This window comes from Chelon labrosus (genome assembly GCF_963514085.1).
Source record: "Chelon labrosus genome assembly, chromosome: 7".
Classification (NCBI taxonomy): Eukaryota; Metazoa; Chordata; class Actinopteri; order Mugiliformes; family Mugilidae; genus Chelon; species Chelon labrosus.
The window spans coordinates 27,872,080-27,888,594 of record NC_140343.1 but is presented as its reverse complement, the minus strand read 5'-3'; the positions used below and the strand labels follow the sequence as shown (position 1 = coordinate 27,888,594).

General features: G+C 43.5%; 4 protein-coding genes across 4 annotated transcripts; 2 read left to right on the top strand and 2 right to left on the bottom strand.

The window, feature by feature from the left end:
* Positions 1–27: 27 nt before the first annotated feature.
* LOC311490324 (kelch-like protein 23) lies at positions 28–2,110 on the bottom strand. The gene is made up of 3 exons (XM_084547763.1): positions 1,046–2,110; positions 449–860; positions 28–352 (listed from the first exon to the last, which is right to left on the bottom strand). The coding sequence occupies exons 1-3, from the start codon at positions 2,028–2,030 to the stop codon at positions 49–51; spliced, it is 1,701 nt and encodes a 566-aa protein (XP_084403889.1). The 5' UTR covers positions 2,031–2,110; the 3' UTR covers positions 28–48.
* A 255-nt stretch (positions 2,111–2,365) lies between these two features.
* On the top strand, positions 2,366–4,569 carry lsm7 (LSM7 homolog, U6 small nuclear RNA and mRNA degradation associated). The gene is made up of 4 exons (XM_084548850.1): positions 2,366–2,390; positions 2,653–2,743; positions 2,893–2,964; positions 4,136–4,569. Exons 1-4 carry the CDS (start codon positions 2,385–2,387, stop codon positions 4,276–4,278), a joined length of 312 nt encoding a protein of 103 aa, XP_084404976.1. The 5' UTR covers positions 2,366–2,384; the 3' UTR covers positions 4,279–4,569.
* A 1,930-nt stretch (positions 4,570–6,499) lies between these two features.
* Positions 6,500–12,861, top strand: tmprss9 (transmembrane serine protease 9; the record flags this gene model as incomplete). The annotated part of the gene is made up of 15 exons (XM_084548465.1): positions 6,500–6,659; positions 6,801–6,928; positions 7,005–7,072; positions 7,152–7,327; positions 7,454–7,498; positions 7,762–7,875; positions 7,969–8,134; positions 8,374–8,648; positions 9,055–9,197; positions 10,002–10,281; positions 10,373–10,486; positions 10,565–10,733; positions 10,816–11,081; positions 11,533–11,669; positions 12,279–12,861. The coding sequence occupies 15 exons, from the start codon at positions 6,500–6,502 to the stop codon at positions 12,438–12,440; spliced, it is 2,403 nt and encodes an 800-aa protein (XP_084404591.1). The 3' UTR covers positions 12,441–12,861.
* Positions 12,862–12,971: 110 nt separating this feature from the next.
* timm13 (translocase of inner mitochondrial membrane 13 homolog (yeast)) lies at positions 12,972–15,113 on the bottom strand. The gene is made up of 3 exons (XM_084548469.1): positions 14,632–15,113; positions 14,223–14,291; positions 12,972–14,036 (listed from the first exon to the last, which is right to left on the bottom strand). The coding sequence occupies exons 1-3, from the start codon at positions 14,749–14,751 to the stop codon at positions 13,938–13,940; spliced, it is 288 nt and encodes a 95-aa protein (XP_084404595.1). The 5' UTR covers positions 14,752–15,113; the 3' UTR covers positions 12,972–13,937.
* Between the last annotated feature and the right edge of the window lie 1,402 nt (positions 15,114–16,515).

The window sequence follows — 16,515 nt, the reverse complement described above, 5'->3', positions numbered from 1 at the left end:
GTATTGTAGGAGACATTAGTGTGTTTCACTCAGTCACATTGCATACCATCACGTCACCATTCTCATGGTGACACATCCTCTGATGGGCACGGGGCAGGGAATGGTATCATCGACCTCAATGCATGTGTCTATGTAAGGGTCGAACAGCACCATGTTTGGAAAAGCTTTGTTGCTCTTCCTCTCACTGACCACGTATATCTGACCACTGACGGCAGTGCAGCCACAGAAGAACCTTCCGTCCAGGCATTCCTCCTCAAGCACTGTCCACTCATCTGTCTCCACATCAAAACGCAGCGCCTGGCCTCCGAACACGTAGAGGGCACCGTGGAGCTCTGTGGCGACCAGGTCATATCTGGATGAGAGTTATAATAAATATTATAAAATAAATTAATCCTAGCATTTTAAATGACAAGCTGAGAAGTGAGTGTATTCTTAAGTTTTTACTCACCGTGGAAATGGAGAATAGGAAACCACATCCCACTGATCCTCCTTCACCACATACCTCTGAATTCCAGCATACACCTCCCCGTTTTCATCCAGGCCACAAGCCACGTAAATGCACTGCCCAAGAGCAGCAGCAGCAGCCCTCTCCACTGCCCTGACCAAGGGGCTGACCCCCTCCCAACCCTCCTCTGAGCCCAGGACCAGCCTCTCTACATCAGCCACAAGCCCTTCGTCCATACTGCCGCCCAGGACGTACAGTACCGAATCCAGTCCTATGGAGCAGTGGCTATGTCTGGACTTCTGCAGGGCTGGACCGTCCGCCCAGCGCTGGTTCCCACATTCGTACATTCTGACCCAGTCCACACTGAACCACAGCACGTCCCGGAAGTAACCGCCTGTCACAACCACATTGTCTCCTAAATGATTAAGAAAATAAAGTTTGATGTTTGAAATGATTTTTCTCCTTTTCATGTAAGAATAATAATAGCTGTACTGTACTATATAATGCAAATGAAAGATGAATGCCCCCCACACACACTACCAGTTTGATAACACATCTTTGTCATCACAAATATCATACATTTTATTATGCAAGCATTACCTACTGCAGCTACAGAGTACTGTGTGAGGTTCTTCCTCTGCAAAGGTGCACACCTTTCCCATCTACCACTGCGCGGGTAAAAGTGGTACAGTGCTTGTTGTTCCTTATCATGAGGCCCACCCAGGAGATAGAGGGTCTCGCCGGCCCTGGTCCTCTTCATTGACCTTCCCACTGACCAAGAAGTCGGGAAGTGTTCATTCATCTGGCAGATGAGCTTGGCTCTGGGGTCAGAGCTTTTCATTCTGGTCAAAAGTTCAGTGATAAACGGTAAAGAGAGAGACTCAGGCCTTATCAGCTCAATGAGCTCCAGAAAATGTTCCTCACGTTTAGGGTCAAATGACACCCAGCGCAGGGTGGCCTCTAGGGCCAGATCATCTTTTTGGATAGCCAGGTCGTCACTAGCAAGTAGATCTGCTATTGTCTCCTTGGAAAGCGAAAGAAAATCCTCTTCAGTGGAGATAGCAGTGAAGTGTGTAAGCACCACCTGTCGTGCTGCAGAGTAGAGATGAGTGCAGCCCCGCTGCCAGGCATACTCCATCATTCCCAGACAGTTACTGATGTGCAGCTCACGCTCCAGAAACTTGCAGCACAGCAGTTTGGCTCGTTCCAGTTGTAAAAAGTCTGCAGTCTCAAGGATCCCCAGAACATTTTCTCTGTCCAAAGCTAGGCTGCACGTCACACTGTATTCCATCAAGACCCTGAAATGTTGCAGACACAAACCTTTGATCTCAACCCGCCTTTTGCTGCTTTCTATACCACAGCCAAAGAACAGAGCCCTGAAGTAGGGGCTCTGGATGGCCAGACGTCGACGGTTGACATAAAAACTCTCTCCTTCTACTCGTAAAGTAGCATCAGGTGTTACATCGGGCTCGGTTTCCTTCAAGTGTGAAGCAGATTCATCCTCCTCCGACGTGTTTATTTGCTCAGAGAGAAGTGGTAAACTAAAGCTCTGACGTTTCAGCTCAGTGTCAGCTGTGCAGGCCATGACACAACTAACAGCCTCGCCAAATGTCTTTTGCACAGTGCCTCGTCCTCGGTCTGGTTCACACCACACCAACTGCTGGTATTAATAGACGTTCCCCCAACTCACTGCTGGCAATACACAGCAAGGAAAAGGAGGTCAGTTAAAAAAATCAGTTCTAATTTAAACTCCTTTGCGTCATGACTTATGATTTAACACTAAAATATTAATTATTAAATTTAAATAGAAATCATTTATCAACAAAGTGAATAAACTAGTTCAAAAAGTACTAATGATTACGTCATCTAAAGGCGCTCGATGATTTGATTGGTTGAACACTCTCGGGTCAAAGTTTAACTTCCGTGTCACGCAGCGAACATGGCGGTGAGTTCGTAAGGTTTTCGCTTCCATTCAAACATATTTATGTCTTTGTACGCATTAACATGAGCAAATATATTGTTAGCCATTATCGGGTTATTCCGAACTCCATGTGGGATCTAGAGCAACTATTCAAAAATAGTATATGTCGTTTCTCTTACATTTGCTAACTTAGCTAGCCGAGTTAAGCTAATAGCAGGCTAGGTTGGTGTTTGTTTGCGGTTAGCAAGCATGTGACTTAAAAACAACGCGAATTTTCCCCGTGCAGGATAAAGAGAAGAAGAAAAAGGAGAGCATCTTCGACCTGTCAAAATACATCGACAAGCCGATTCGTGTGAAGTTTCAAGGAGGACGGGAAGGTATGCGGATTAGTCTAATAATATGCTAACGCTAACCAGATGAGCTTGTGGAAGGTGTATTTGTTTTGGCTTTGATGCATCTGAAGTGTTTGTTGTATTTAAACCTGATCTAACCGATGCAAACGTTACACCGTGTGTTTTTCTTCCAGCTAGTGGCGTCCTGAAAGGGTTCGATCCTCTGTTGAACCTGGTGCTTGACGGCACAATCGAGTATATGCGTGGTAAGTGGACACAAACTCACACATTAAATGCATGAAGACAAATTAATCAAGAGCAATAGCCATCATCCACCTGATTCCCACCACCTCCACTGGGTCAAGGGGGCATGCTCTCTGCACGCCAAAGGATTTAAGCAGATAGTCTGCTCTGTCCTTTCCTGTAGAGTGCATTAGTGTTGGCAGTCCAGTCCATTTAGTTGACCTGAACACTCAAGTACTTGTATGACTTCACAATCTCTATCTCCATTCCCCAGATGTTCACTGGTATGTTGAGTGTTTGCACCTGCAGAACTCCACCACCAGCTCTTTCACTTAATATCACCCGTACAGCACCTAAGCATAACTTATCATGTCGGAAGTGATGACATGAATGAAGAAGTAGAAGTGGCCCAATAGGAGAGGGGTAGAGACAGAACATTCCGTACTGACTTTATCTAATTATTATAGCAGTGTACCAGTGGTGTGTTTAGTCCACCAATCAAAAGACTCCTCCTAGACACAACTGTTTAGTTTTCATTGTTGCCTGATTTTGGACCATGAGGCCTTGAACTGCTGTCATCCCACGGGCCAAAGGCTTATGTTCAAATAGACTATGCATTTACTTTAAAGAACTGACGATGACTGTATTTCTTCAGATTATACTTCAAAAAGTGAATCTTAGTGTCAGAAGTAGAAATGTTTATTTAATAATTAGGGTAAATAAAGGCTAATGTATGTCAAATGCAACTAAGTTAGCAACAGATAATCTACACCTGCAGATCTGCACAGTACACATCATCCCTACTTGTATCTTGAGTTTTGTATGTGCTGTACATTTACTGGGGCGAAACCGTGCTACTGGAAGTATGCATACTGTTTTTGGTTTTATCCAGCCATTAAAAATGTCCCACATTCTGGCTTTTTTTTGTATTGACATACGTACAGCTGTCAATACAAATGGCCAGAAAGAAAGGTTGTATATTAACGATTGGAAAAAGAGACACACTAAGTATATCTTCATATGCAAAGTTACATATCAGGTCTCTTCTTGCGAAGTTTAGTTTTGACTCAGATTGCCCCCATGTTATGCCTGGAAATGTGCTTGTGTTTTGAAATGTAATTATAACCTAGTGGTTTACATAATGTTATACTTTGATCTCAAACTCCTGTGTACCTGTACCTCTTGTGCATCCAGATCCAGATGACCAGCTGAAACTGACAGAAGACACCAGGCAGCTGGGGCTGGTGGTCTGCAGAGGAACCTCCGTAGTTCTAATCTGTCCTCAGGATGGCATGGAGGCCATACCTAACCCGTTCATACAGCAGCAGGATGGCTAAGACACAGGCTGCTGCCTGCTGAAAGATGCACACTTGAATTGTTTTGCCTTTTTATTTTCTTTTAACCATGACATTACTAGTTCATACAACAGAGCAGTTGTGTTAGTCAGCAACAAAAACATTTGTATGCACTGCACGTTTATTTCTGTCTCTTGTGTGCAAAGATTTGTGTTGTAAAGAGCCCATGTGTTTGGGAAATGTTAACAGGACAATTTTCTTTTTATGTAGAAGAAGTAAACTTTTTACTATTCTTTGTTGTTTTGATAAGAAAATAAAGTGAAAATCTAGTATATGCCATTTGTTTGTTTTCTTTAGTTCTTGTTCAGAGTAGATATGTAGATTCAGAATGCAAACAGCGATTTTAAATATGGTTCAAAGAACCCTGGATGTTGCAAAATATCTCTTGGTTAGCATCAGCTAATTCTGGATAATAACATAAATCCTCAAAAGAGGTCATATTATTGTCATGTTACAGCAGAGTAACTGGGGGCATCCACTGGGGTGTTGTGTCTAGTGGTCCATACGAAGAGTGAGTGGCCTAAATTCAAGTGTGATTGTGATCTTTGAGCGCGTTTAAAGGAATAAAGGGAGCGTGTGTTGACAAAGGGCCATTTGTGGTTTTAACTGCTGCTTGAGTCAGAAGTGTTTTAAGCAGGGTGTGGGAATAATGTCTTAAACTTGTTTACCTTTGTTGGCATTTGGTTCCTTTGGGGATGCCAGAAGAGACTTTGCAAGTTAAGACTAAAACTATGTAAATTTATTTTAGTTGAAACTGGATCCAAGAGCTCTGTAATGAGAGGCTGTGGTTAAAACAATAAATATAGGTTCATTACAATTTCTCTTTTGAGGAATACATCTAAAACTGGGCCCCAAATTTCACTTAAGTGATGTAAAAGCCTAAAATATATTGCAGGACTGTAAATAACACTTTAAAACATTCTGATGTCCAGATAAGTTCAGGGTTTTCTAAGTGCTGGAAGGCCGGGACTTCCAGCCAAGAAGAAAAAGGCAGAATTCCAGCAGGCTTTGCTCCTCCTCTGCTGCTCAGTCACTGTGTCAATGGAGCACAGACACCCGAACAACAGCTACAGAGGGAGTACTGAGCTCCACTGAAGAACATATATACTTCTATGTCCATTTCATTGTTAATATAAACTCAGGCTTGCTGCAATGAAGGACTAGGAGGTGTTTATTATTTACTTGGAGACTATGGCAGCTCTGAGGTGACAAAAGAAATGCTTGTGCACACCGGGGTGTAACCAAAGGGATCAAGGCGGATAGAAGGAGGGTCGGCCGGGGATTTCTGAAGCAGAGTCGTAAAGGTGAGCTACCTGTGGAGGGACGCGCCACGCCCCTTGGAAGGTTGGAACAAATAGCAGGACCCCTCGGTGCTATCGCATCGTCTACCATCCTTGTTTCTGCTCCTGCGTGCGCTGAGAACCTCTGGAAATCGTGGATGTCGGCGTTGAAAGCAATGGGAGAAAAGAGAGGCGAGCCAGTCTACCTGAGGACATAAAGCCTGCATTGTTCGACGCTCCACAGTGGGATGCACCTGGAGTCACCGTGCGTAAATTAGAGGTTCGGTGAATGTCTTCGGCGTCCAGTTTTCTGTAAAACTTGTGGAATGTTTCCCGGTGTTTTACCTTTTTTTCTCCACATATGATTTGTGATTTCCAAGCAACATGGCCTCCTTGGTCTCTTTTACGCACACTTGTAAATTCACAATCTCAGCCAGTGCTCCTATTCACACGCAACTGTGCGCTCATTTAGAACTTTAGTCCTTAATTAATTACACCATGGTTAAGTGTACAATATTATTATATCTATAACTACCGTATATAACTACGGTTACTATTTTATATCATGGCGATTATACTGTTCTCTAAATGGTTCATACAGCTCTGTTAAATAAGAACGTTATTTAAACTTCTGTTTTTTTTTTCTGTTCTTTAATGTAATAATAAAACATACAAGTGTATCTAATTATACTGAACACACATGAAAAACTCTATTACCATGTACAATGTTTGATCATAATGTCAATACTTGTCTGATTCTATGTTTCTTCATTAGTGATGTCACATATACTGTATATGCTGAATACAGTGATTTACAGAGCAATGGTTTTATTTCAACCAGGCCTGGATGATTTCGTCTGTCATGCGTTATGATACTGGAGACAGTTGAATGTGAGCTGTGAGGTTGGTGCTGTGAATCCAACATGGAGTTGAAGAAGGACGGAGGAGGAGGTGGAGGAGGAGGGACGTGGTCGTCTTCAGGAGCATCTTCTGCCCCCTCTAATCCTGCCTGCTACAGGAGCACCCTCATAGCCTTCCTCCTCATCTTCCTTATCATCGGCATCTTTGTAGGCCTGGTTATAGGTGAGTCGCCATGCAGCGACGTGCCATCCACCAAAAAACGCACATTTGTAAAGTGACATTTTGAAACTGAGTATGTAAACGGTTCTTTTTTTTTCAGATGCCATCTTAAAGTACTAACCATTTGTCCTTCTTCCCTGCCAGCATACCTGGTGCAGGAGCAGCATTATTTCATGGAGACAGTGGAGCTGAAAGGTCTGAAGTATGATGCTGCTCTGCAGGACGAGAACTCTGGTTTCTCCATAGTACTGTCTGCAGTTTTAAAATCCAAGGTTAGTGCTGATCTGCAGCTTTCACACAATATTTCCTTTAAAACGTGTTAAACTGCTAATTACCCTTATCTTTCAGATTAAAAATGTCTTCATTGCCTCATCTATATCACACCACTACATTGACTGCAGTATTGTTGCCTATGGGTAAGTGAAAGCGAAAGTTATTCGCTCAAACCAATAAACAGCACCTAAACAACATTGTGTGTTTTTTCTGTCTTCCCAGTAACATAAACGGCGACGTGATGGCAACATTCAGACTGGTCTTCGGGGTGTCCAAGATCCAGCAGTATTCAGACAACTTCGTTCAGGACTTGCTGAGAGCAGGACTCAGCTCAGTGATGCATGGGAAACCACTGGAGGTGCCAGAGTTTGGACAGATCAGTGCTATCATCTTACTGGGTAGTAGAGCTATGCTGTCATCAGTTGAGTGTCTGTGGTCCCGCAAGTGGATGTGTGCAGTGATAAAAAAATAGGCCTCGGCTGAGCAATGTGTGGTCTCTCAGGGTCTAATGTTTTTCTTTCCAGGAGCCAGTGGGAAGTCATTTTATGCTATCGGTGATGAGATGATAGGTGAGTTAACACACATCCATAAAAAGAAAATCAGTTTTTGTTCACAGTTGCTTATATAATGAAGTTACATTTATCATATTAAGTAGTAACAGTAGCAAGTAGTGGAAATTACTAATTACTGCCGATACGCCATGACCACCTTAACACCTTATCATCACTGCTCTGTTTAAACCATTTATTTCCAAAGAAGCCGATTTCCATGATTTTCTTTCTTAGAGTGATTTTTTTTTTACTTTCTATTTCCCTTCATCTGTGCTTTCCAGCCAGGTGTCCTGACAATACTTTCGCCTGTGACAATGGCGAGTGTGTCACCAAACTAAATCCGGAGTGTGACTTCATCCCGGACTGTGCAGACGGATCTGACGAAGCTCGTTGTGGTGAATGATTTCTCAGACTACAAATGACATTGTATTCTGCAAAACAGAATTTGATTGCTCACCTTTTATTCACATCTCCTTCCTCCCTCTCAGCCTGCGGTACACGTCCTACCATGGGGAGTCGGGTAGTGGGCGGGGAGGATGCTCGGCAAGGGGAGCTGCCATGGCAGGTCAGTCTGAGGCTCCATGGACGTCACACCTGTGGAGCCTCCATCATCAGTGAACGCTGGCTGGTCAGCGCAGCACACTGCTTTGAGAGGTAGGCAGCTATCATTTCTTTTGGTTTTTTACCCATCACTGCATTTGAATAAAATGGTATGAAACAGTAGTTTTATTTGATGTCACACAATTTAGATGTAAGTAGTGAAGAGAAATATCTGTATCTGTTGAAGTCGTAATTTACGAAGATTTAATTTGAGAGTATGGCTTGTGTGCCATTCCACAAATTACATATGATAATGGTGAGATCTAGATTAGTCTCTCCTTTTTTGGTTTTAGGGACACCGACCCCCGGGATTGGACTGCCATGGTCGGAGCCAGACTGGTGAGCGGGGAGGAGTCGGAGTCCAAAATGGTTAACATCAAGTCTTTAGTCGTGTCTCCAGACTACAACCCCATGACCACAGATAACGATGTGACTGTGCTGGAGCTGGAGACCCCTCTCACTTTCGGGGCTTACGTCCAGCCTGTCTGCTTGCCCTCCCCGTCTCATGTTTTTGCGCCTGGGCAGAGCTGCGTGGTGTCGGGATGGGGCGCACTACACCATTTTAGTTGTGAGTCTGCATGCATGTGCACACCTCAACACAACAGATGAGTAATTTATAGTGAAAAGGCGACGCGCTTTAGTCAGTCAGAGAGGGGAGTATTGTCAGTATTTTACGGTTTAACTCTGGAGGTTTGAATTTTCTTTCCAAAGAGACTCCTGAGAAATGGACCATTAATACAACTAAAGAGGTTCAGTCATTGCGTATTAATTCAGCTACAACAGTCATTTAAAAAGTTGTAGCCTCCCAGGACATCCAGATTCATATCATAGTATTATATTATTATATCACGCATTAGACTGCCCCTGGGGACAAAGAAAGTTTTCTGAATAATCTGAACGTATCTGCATGTAGTTACTTTAAACGCCTGGAGGGTGGGAGTAATTCACGTGTCCTGTAATCCTTGGTCATTCAGCGGAGGTGCCTCCGACGCTGCAGAAAGCGGTGGTGAAAGTCATCGACTCCAAGGTGTGCAATAAATCGTCTGTGTACAGAGGAGCTGTTAGTCACAACATGATGTGCGCTGGATTCCTGCAGGGCAAGGTGGACTCGTGTCAGGTCAGTGCAGTATCTCCAGCTCTGTGACAACAGCCCACACCAGGTGGGTTCAATAACACGAGCTATCATCTTACATTTTCCTACAATACTTTCTTGTCTTCGGGCAGAGTGTGTACACATACACTGGTGCTCTTGATCTGCCTTTCTACCTTGAAACGATAAATAAGGCCAAAGCTGTATACCAACACCGTTCGCACCCTAGAAAAGAGATGCCTGTAGGTTGTGTCTGTTACTCACCCTTAACATATTGTGTGGTGTTAATAACACAGGAAGAAAGTATGGAATTACTCTGAAGTGAAGGCTCAGTTAATTGTGATATTGACTTTGATACCCTTTATGTGACAAAGACGGTCAAAATTGCATAACTGATGTTGCATTTTGAAAATGTAAGCTTTTGTTAAAGGTGTTCATCCATGAAGCTGGTAATATTTGGTATGCCTCTTCTAAAAATATATGTGGGAAGAGCAGCTCGTTCTACTAGAGTTTAAGGAGCCAAACACAAATCAAAGTTACATATAATTCCCCTTCACCCACTTGTGTTGGCTGTCTAATTAAAATAATATACACTTACAAGTATATAGACTTGAACCTATTGTCTGCAGCTTGACCATCACAAAACAAGGCGTGCAGGGTCGAGGCTCAAAGTTCATCCATGTAAACATTGAAATTGGCCACTCACATCCTAATCATCCAACACTGATTGGCTGACATTAAACTGAAAATCCAAAAACATTTTGCTCATCGGTTGCTGCATTAAAAAAAAGAAAAAAAGAAAAAAAAAAGGGTCATTTGTGTCATATGCAGGGCGACTCTGGAGGGCCTTTGGTGTGCGAGGGTGCCCCCGGAAGATTCTTCCTGGCCGGGGTGGTGAGCTGGGGAGTGGGCTGTGCCCAGATCAACAGGCCTGGGGTTTATTCCCGTGTAACCAGGCTCCGCAACTGGATTCTAAGCCACGCAGATCCCAGCTTGGTCCGTGGTTACTCCCAGTATGTTTCCACTGTGCCAGTTCCTGTGACAGGAGAGAGCCTAAGTGAAGGTCCAGTATTGGGAACTGTAGCCATGGACTCTGCACTACCATCAGCTGGTAATGTCCTCCTAAAACCAAATCAATATTAAGGGCTCATTCATTAGTAATGCCACTAATGTTGTGTTGATCTGTCTCCCATGTATTTCAGTTTTGAACTGCAGTGGAAACTTCCAGTGCAGTTCTACTTCCTGCATCAGCAAGGTCAATCCAGAGTGTGACGGAGTCTCTGACTGCCCCGATGGGGCAGATGAAAGACATTGTGGTACATTAATATGCATGAAGGGAAGTACGTTGTTTTTACAGGACATGTTTCTGAGTGGTGTTCTTTTATTTTTCTGAGACTGTGGTTTGCGTCCTGCGCTGGGCTCCCAAAGGATTGTGGGTGGAGTAACAGCTCGGCGGGGAGAGTGGCCTTGGATTGGTAGCCTCCAGTACCAGAGACTTCACCGCTGTGGTGCCACACTCATTCACAACAAATGGTTACTGACTGCAGCACATTGCTTCAAAAGGTACTTAAAATTTACATCAACCATTGCTCTTCAGTTACAAGACACTTTTATAACTGCTTTTGTTCATGACTCACACTCACAGTGACCCTGGTCCTACTAACTGGGCAGTAAGCTTGGGGTCTGTGCTGCGTTCTGGGGTAGGAGCCCTGGTCATTCCCATCCAGAGGGTGATCATCCACCCAGCTTTCAATGGCACCAACATGGACCACGACGTGGCTCTTCTGGAGCTGGCTGTCCCAGCACCCATGTCTTACACCATCCAGTCTGTCTGTCTTCCCTCACCGGTGCACCGCTTCCTGAAGAATGCAGAGTGCTACGTTGCAGGCTGGGGATCCATGAGGGAAGGAGGTGATACAGGACCTGTAGGCTCATACCGACATTTCATCCAGTTTTTCAGAAGACATGTACAGTCTGGATTATTGTAAACCAGTTGTAGGGCACTCAAAAAGAAATCATGTGTCTCAGCTGAGACTCAAGACAGAAAACATTCAAAAAATTGTGAAGTCTTTAAAGCTTTATTATCAGTGAGACTGTATGGAATGGAACATGTGAATATTGAATACCGCTGAATTTGCTTGATTACGCAAATTCCAAAAAATTAATTGAATCTATGGAAATATAGTCTGGCATATAGCTTTGCTTTTATCTGTTGAGGTGTGCCTTATCTACCTCTGAAACTCCCACTGCTAACAATGGGAGTGAATGGAATTCTGTTTGATGGTTCTTGCAACAGCGGAAACTGATATTTACAAGTTTGACTCAGTGCATATCCAGCTAATATAACAACTGATTCCTATAGGTTCATTGACGAACCTGCTGCAGAAAGCTGCAGTGAACATCATCGACCAGGCAGACTGCCAGCAGTCATATGGAAACGTGCTGACTCCAAACATGATGTGTGCTGGATTGATGGAGGGAGGCAGGGACACCTGTTTGGTAAGATGCTGCACAATACACTGTGTTAAACATACGTCTCCTTCCCTGCCTGGAAATGAGCCGGACATCTGGCTGAGACAGTCTTGGCAGCTTCTGAGCTGCAAGATTGTGAACTAAGATTACACTAGGCTCAGGGAAGTAGGGCCATGGCTTTAATGAATGTTTTCACAGTTGATGGTTAACCAGGTCAGAGCAAAGTAAATCTTGCCCTTTAAAAGGCTTCCAAAACATTTCTTAAGAAAAAGTGAAGACATGGGATTAAAATAGGGTTCACATATATACAGATTATATAAATGGGGAAAAACTGGGAGAGATGCTTATCTGATAGAGAAGTATGCCTCTTTTCCTAGAAATACAGACCCCCTTCTCGCCCTCACCCGCTCTGTAATCTTCTTATGTAAGGAAACCCACATGCATTCCTGTCTCGGTCAGAGCACCTGGCATCTCAGCAGAGATCCAAGTGACTTTCTCTCTGTGCTGTACTGCTGTGTCGTTCACCTGCTTCCTCTCTCCTCCCTAATCAATTATTTTAGTCACTTTTATTTACTGGAGACTAAAAAGCATTGAAGTCATTTTAATTTTTAATCAAATAAGTGCACTGTCATCCAGGGGGACTCTGGAGGACCGTTGACTTGTCGTCAGCACTCCGGCCCGTGGTTTATTGTCGGAGTGACCAGCTGGGGACACGGATGTGGGCGAATTGGTTTTCCGGGAGTTTACACCCGCGTGACGTCTGTCAGGAAATGGATATCCACACATCTACCGTTCTGAAGTGACGGTGAAAAAAGCAGCCATGCTTTCAGAGGAATGACAAATCATGTGGACACAGTGGATTTCAATTATGCATCTTCTCCACAAAACTGTACTGTACAAGGACTTAAGTCATGCTAAAAGCCTCACAAACTCAGCTGACACAGTATTGACCAGTGTGATCTACTGCTCATGGGTGCTGTTTGTAATACTGTGCAATCATGCAAACTGCGACCATCCTTCATCAACTCAAGAAATAATCCTGAACTGTGGCTTATGGACATTTCAACATGTGTGATTTGAAGTATTTATTACAGTTATTTATTTTCCTGACAGGTAAACATAATGTACAGGGTGCTTTGTGGGGTTCAGAATATATGTGGTTTAATCTTTCTTGTCTTTTTGTATCTAAAAAAATAAGACCAAGATGGAATGTAATGATTGTTAATGAAAGGTGTGTTTTTGGGAAAATATAGTTCAGTATGAAAAAGTGACATGCACGCTCTGAACCGAGTCTAATTCATTAATCTTATTAAGAAAAACAAGAAAATAATCAGTTGACAAGATTTATTTTTCATGGAAAATATTCCTTTTGCTCACAATCACACTGCAAATGGTGTTCACAGGCTTTTCTGGCTCTTAATTGTGACACAGCTCGGGAATAAAAGGTGGGCAGAGGTTCCCAGACATCTGACAACCCCCGCCCACAAACGAAGCCGAGACAGCCACAGTCTAGAGCGAGGCAGACCCCGCTGAAACAAGCCCACTACTGTAGAGGGCAGCAGATAGTGTGACAACTAAAACACATGCTCAGACAAAACTGTTTTGTTCTCTGGGTGTACTTCGATACAGGTCTGTTTGGGGGCTGGTGAATGTCAGATTCGCGGCTGTGAAAACACCAAATTGCTCCTCAATTCTTCTTGATGGTTGTTAAGTAGATCTTTTAAGTCTAGTCCCTTACTGGCTCCAGTTGTGCAGCTTATTTTGCAGGTGCAAATATTTTGCACATTGTAGTCACTTTGCAGTGACTAGAAGGAGTTCTGTTTCTGATCTGTGCATCATAATTCAAGCAAAATATGATTTTAACCTCAGTTCGACAAAAGGAAGATGTCAGAGTAAGGGTCTCCATTAAGCCACATGCATCAGTACGGCTTTCCTGGTCAGCAGGAGGAGTCTTGTACAGACATGGTGTTTAAGGGGCAGCAAAGGGGCTTGCATGTAATCACCCATTCACACTCCAACACGCAATTTAGAGTTTCCAATCAAACTACAAAGGACAGGATTAGTTATTTCTAACATTTAAGACACAAATAATCAACCAACTCAGAATAAAATAAAAATGTCCACATTATGGCAAGAGTCCACAAGCTCTGCTCGCCTGTCTGTGAGGTATTATGGCAGAAGTCGAAATTGTGCCGCCGCCACACCTGTGCACAGCTTGAGACCTCCAGCGGTGCACTGAGCCGGAATTAACTGTGGGCAGCAGCCGGAGGAAGGGAGGAACGAAAAGAGGGACGTTCACATGCGAGCTCGTTCCCTCTGCAGCCTGGAGTTGTATGTTTTGGACACGGTGTTCCAGGCGTCCATGTACCGATCCATACACATGGCAATACATTTCTGTGAGGAAGACAGCAATGAGATTACAGAACTTATTTTCAGTTATTTTCAGTGCTTATTTTGTTCAGATATTCAGTACCAGAAGATTTTAACTTAAAAACTAAACTATAAAATAAACTATCGACTAGTAGTTCCAGCTGGTGTCTGTCTGGATCTGAAATCAGCTCATCTTGCCCCAACACATACCTGCTCCGAGTTGTCCAATGAGCTTCCAGGTTTACCTATGCACTTCTTGAAGCATTTGTCTGTCATTCTCTGAAAAACAAAAACACTGATTATTGTACTTTATAACAAACACTCGACCCGATCTGAAGCATTTATTTGGCGATGTGCAGATTTAAAAAAAAAAAAAAAAAAAAAAACTAACCAACCCTCTAACTGGTTCAAAGTTACATCACATCTGGTTTAAGAGTCAGTAGTTTTCTAGGTTACGGTGTATCAGCAGCGTTTCACTTCTTCTGAAGAGTTACTCTAACATAACATTGGCTTTGCGACATGCTGACAAGATCAGTGAATCCAATAAACTTTACTACAGTTAAAACTCTGTAGCCTCAGGATAGTCCTGCTAGCTTAGCTGCTGTCTCCATTGATTTACCTGCAGCAGCTCCTGTGCGTTAGCCACCGCGATCTGAACCTTGACCTGCTCCATGATGGTACCGGTGTCCATTTTACCCCCCGATCCTCCGGCAGAGAAGTCTGACCCAAACCCGTCCATCTCCGCAGGAGTCGTTATCGAAACTGTGACTTTGTGGAGTTTCTTTCACTACACGTGTGGACAGCCACTGCTAGTATTGGCTAACGCTAGTATTCGATGCCCTTGACAGAAGCGGAAGTTCAAATACGTCATTTCCGCGTTGGATTTTTTATTTTTTTCCTTGGGAAATGTAGTCTCCATGTGACCGGACACAGTTAGTGTGCAATGAAAACACGACCTAAGAGAAAAACTTGTTAGTTTCGAGTGTGAAACTAACATGAATATTACACAGGTCAAATACATTTAATAAGTCAAATAAAACAATCTGTATAAGTTCTTTAAGATGTGGCTCTTCACGTGTTTACTTGTCTTATATCGTATAGTTATATAGTTTTGTTCAACTTATGATAAACAAAAATAATGTAACGTTTTAAATGAATGTAACATGTAAAATATAGTTATTATTATTATTCTTATTATCATTATGCACTTACACTGCTCTTATATAGAGATCAGAATAAAACTGAAAGCCAACAAGCCTGTTCTCATTAAATGTGTGTTGGATAAGCATACACTATATTACCAAAAGTATTCGCTCACCTGCCTTTACTCATTCTATGAACTGAAGTGCCATCCCATTCCTAACTCATAGAATTCAATATGATGTCGGTCCACCTTTTGCAGCTATTACAGCTTCAACTCTTCTGGGAAGACTGTCCACAAGGTTGAGGAGAGTGTTTATAGGAATTTTTGACCATTCTTCCAAAAGCGCATTGGTGAGGTCACACACTGATGTTGGTCGAGAAGGCCTGGCTCTCAGTCTCCGCTCTAATTCATCCCAAAGGTGTTCTATCGGGTTCAGGTCAGGACTCTGTGCAGGCCAGTCAAGTTCATCCACACCAGACTCTGTCATCCACGTCTTTATGGACCTTGCTTTGTGCACTGGTGCACAGTCATGTTGGAAGAGGAAGGGGCCCGCTCCAAACTGTTCCCACAAGGTTGGGAGCATGGAATTGTCCAAAATGTTTTGGTATCCTGAAGCATTCAATGTTCCTTTCACTGGAACTAAGGGGCCAAGCCCAGCTCCTGAAAAACAACCCCATACCATAATTCCTCCTCCACCAAATTTCACAGTTGGCACAATGCAATCTGAAATGTACCGTTCTCCTGGCAACCTCCAAACCCAGACTCGTCCATCAGATTGCCAGATGGTAAAGCGTGATTCATCACTCCAGAGAACGCGTCTCCACTGCTCTAGAGGCCAGTGGCGGCGTGCTTTACACCATTGCATCCGACGCCTTGCATTGCACTTGGTGATGTGTGGCTTGGCTGCAGCTGCTCGGCCATGGAAACCCATTCCATGAAGCTCTCTGCGTACTGTACTTGGGCTAATCTGAAGGTCACATGAAGTTTGTAGCTCTGTAGCAATTGACTGTGCAGAAAGTCGGCGACCTCTTTGCACTATGCGCTTCAGCATCCGCTGACCCCTCTCCGTCACTTTACGTGGCCTACCACTTCGTGGCTGAGTTGCTGTTTTTCCCAAACGCTTCCATTTTGTTATAATAGAGCTGACAGTTGACTGTGGAATATTTAGGAGCGAGGAAATTTTCACGACTGGATTTGTTGCACAAGTGGCATCCTATGACAGTTCCACGCTGGAATTCACTGAGCTCCTGAGAGCGGCCCATTCTTTCACAAATGTCTTGTTTCACAGTCTGCATGCCTGAGTGCTTGAATTTATACACCTGGGGCCAGGCCAAGTGATTAGAACACCTGATTCTGATC

Bases quoted from the DNA above. Each gene is read 5' to 3' on its own strand.
- LOC311490324 (XM_084547763.1), bottom strand. From the start codon at position 2,030: ATGGCCTGCACAGCTGACACTGAGCTGAAACGTCAGAGCTTTAGTTTA. The intron at 861-1,045 runs GTAATGCTTGCA...TTAATCATTTAG, and splicing joins GTACTCTGTAGCTGCAGTAG to GAGACAATGTGGTTGTGACA. The intron at 353-448 runs GTGAGTAAAAAC...ACTCTCATCCAG, and splicing joins TCCTATTCTCCATTTCCACG to ATATGACCTGGTCGCCACAG.
- lsm7 (XM_084548850.1), top strand. The intron at 2,744-2,892 runs GTATGCGGATTA...TTTTTCTTCCAG, and splicing joins GTTTCAAGGAGGACGGGAAG to CTAGTGGCGTCCTGAAAGGG. The intron at 2,965-4,135 runs GTAAGTGGACAC...TTGTGCATCCAG, and splicing joins CACAATCGAGTATATGCGTG to ATCCAGATGACCAGCTGAAA.
- timm13 (XM_084548469.1), bottom strand. From the start codon at position 14,751: ATGGACGGGTTTGGGTCAGACTTCTCTGCCGGAGGATCGGGGGGTAAA. The intron at 14,292-14,631 runs GTAAATCAATGG...TTTGTTTTTCAG, and splicing joins ACGCACAGGAGCTGCTGCAG to AGAATGACAGACAAATGCTT. The intron at 14,037-14,222 runs GTATGTGTTGGG...TCTTCCTCACAG, and splicing joins CATTGGACAACTCGGAGCAG to AAATGTATTGCCATGTGTAT.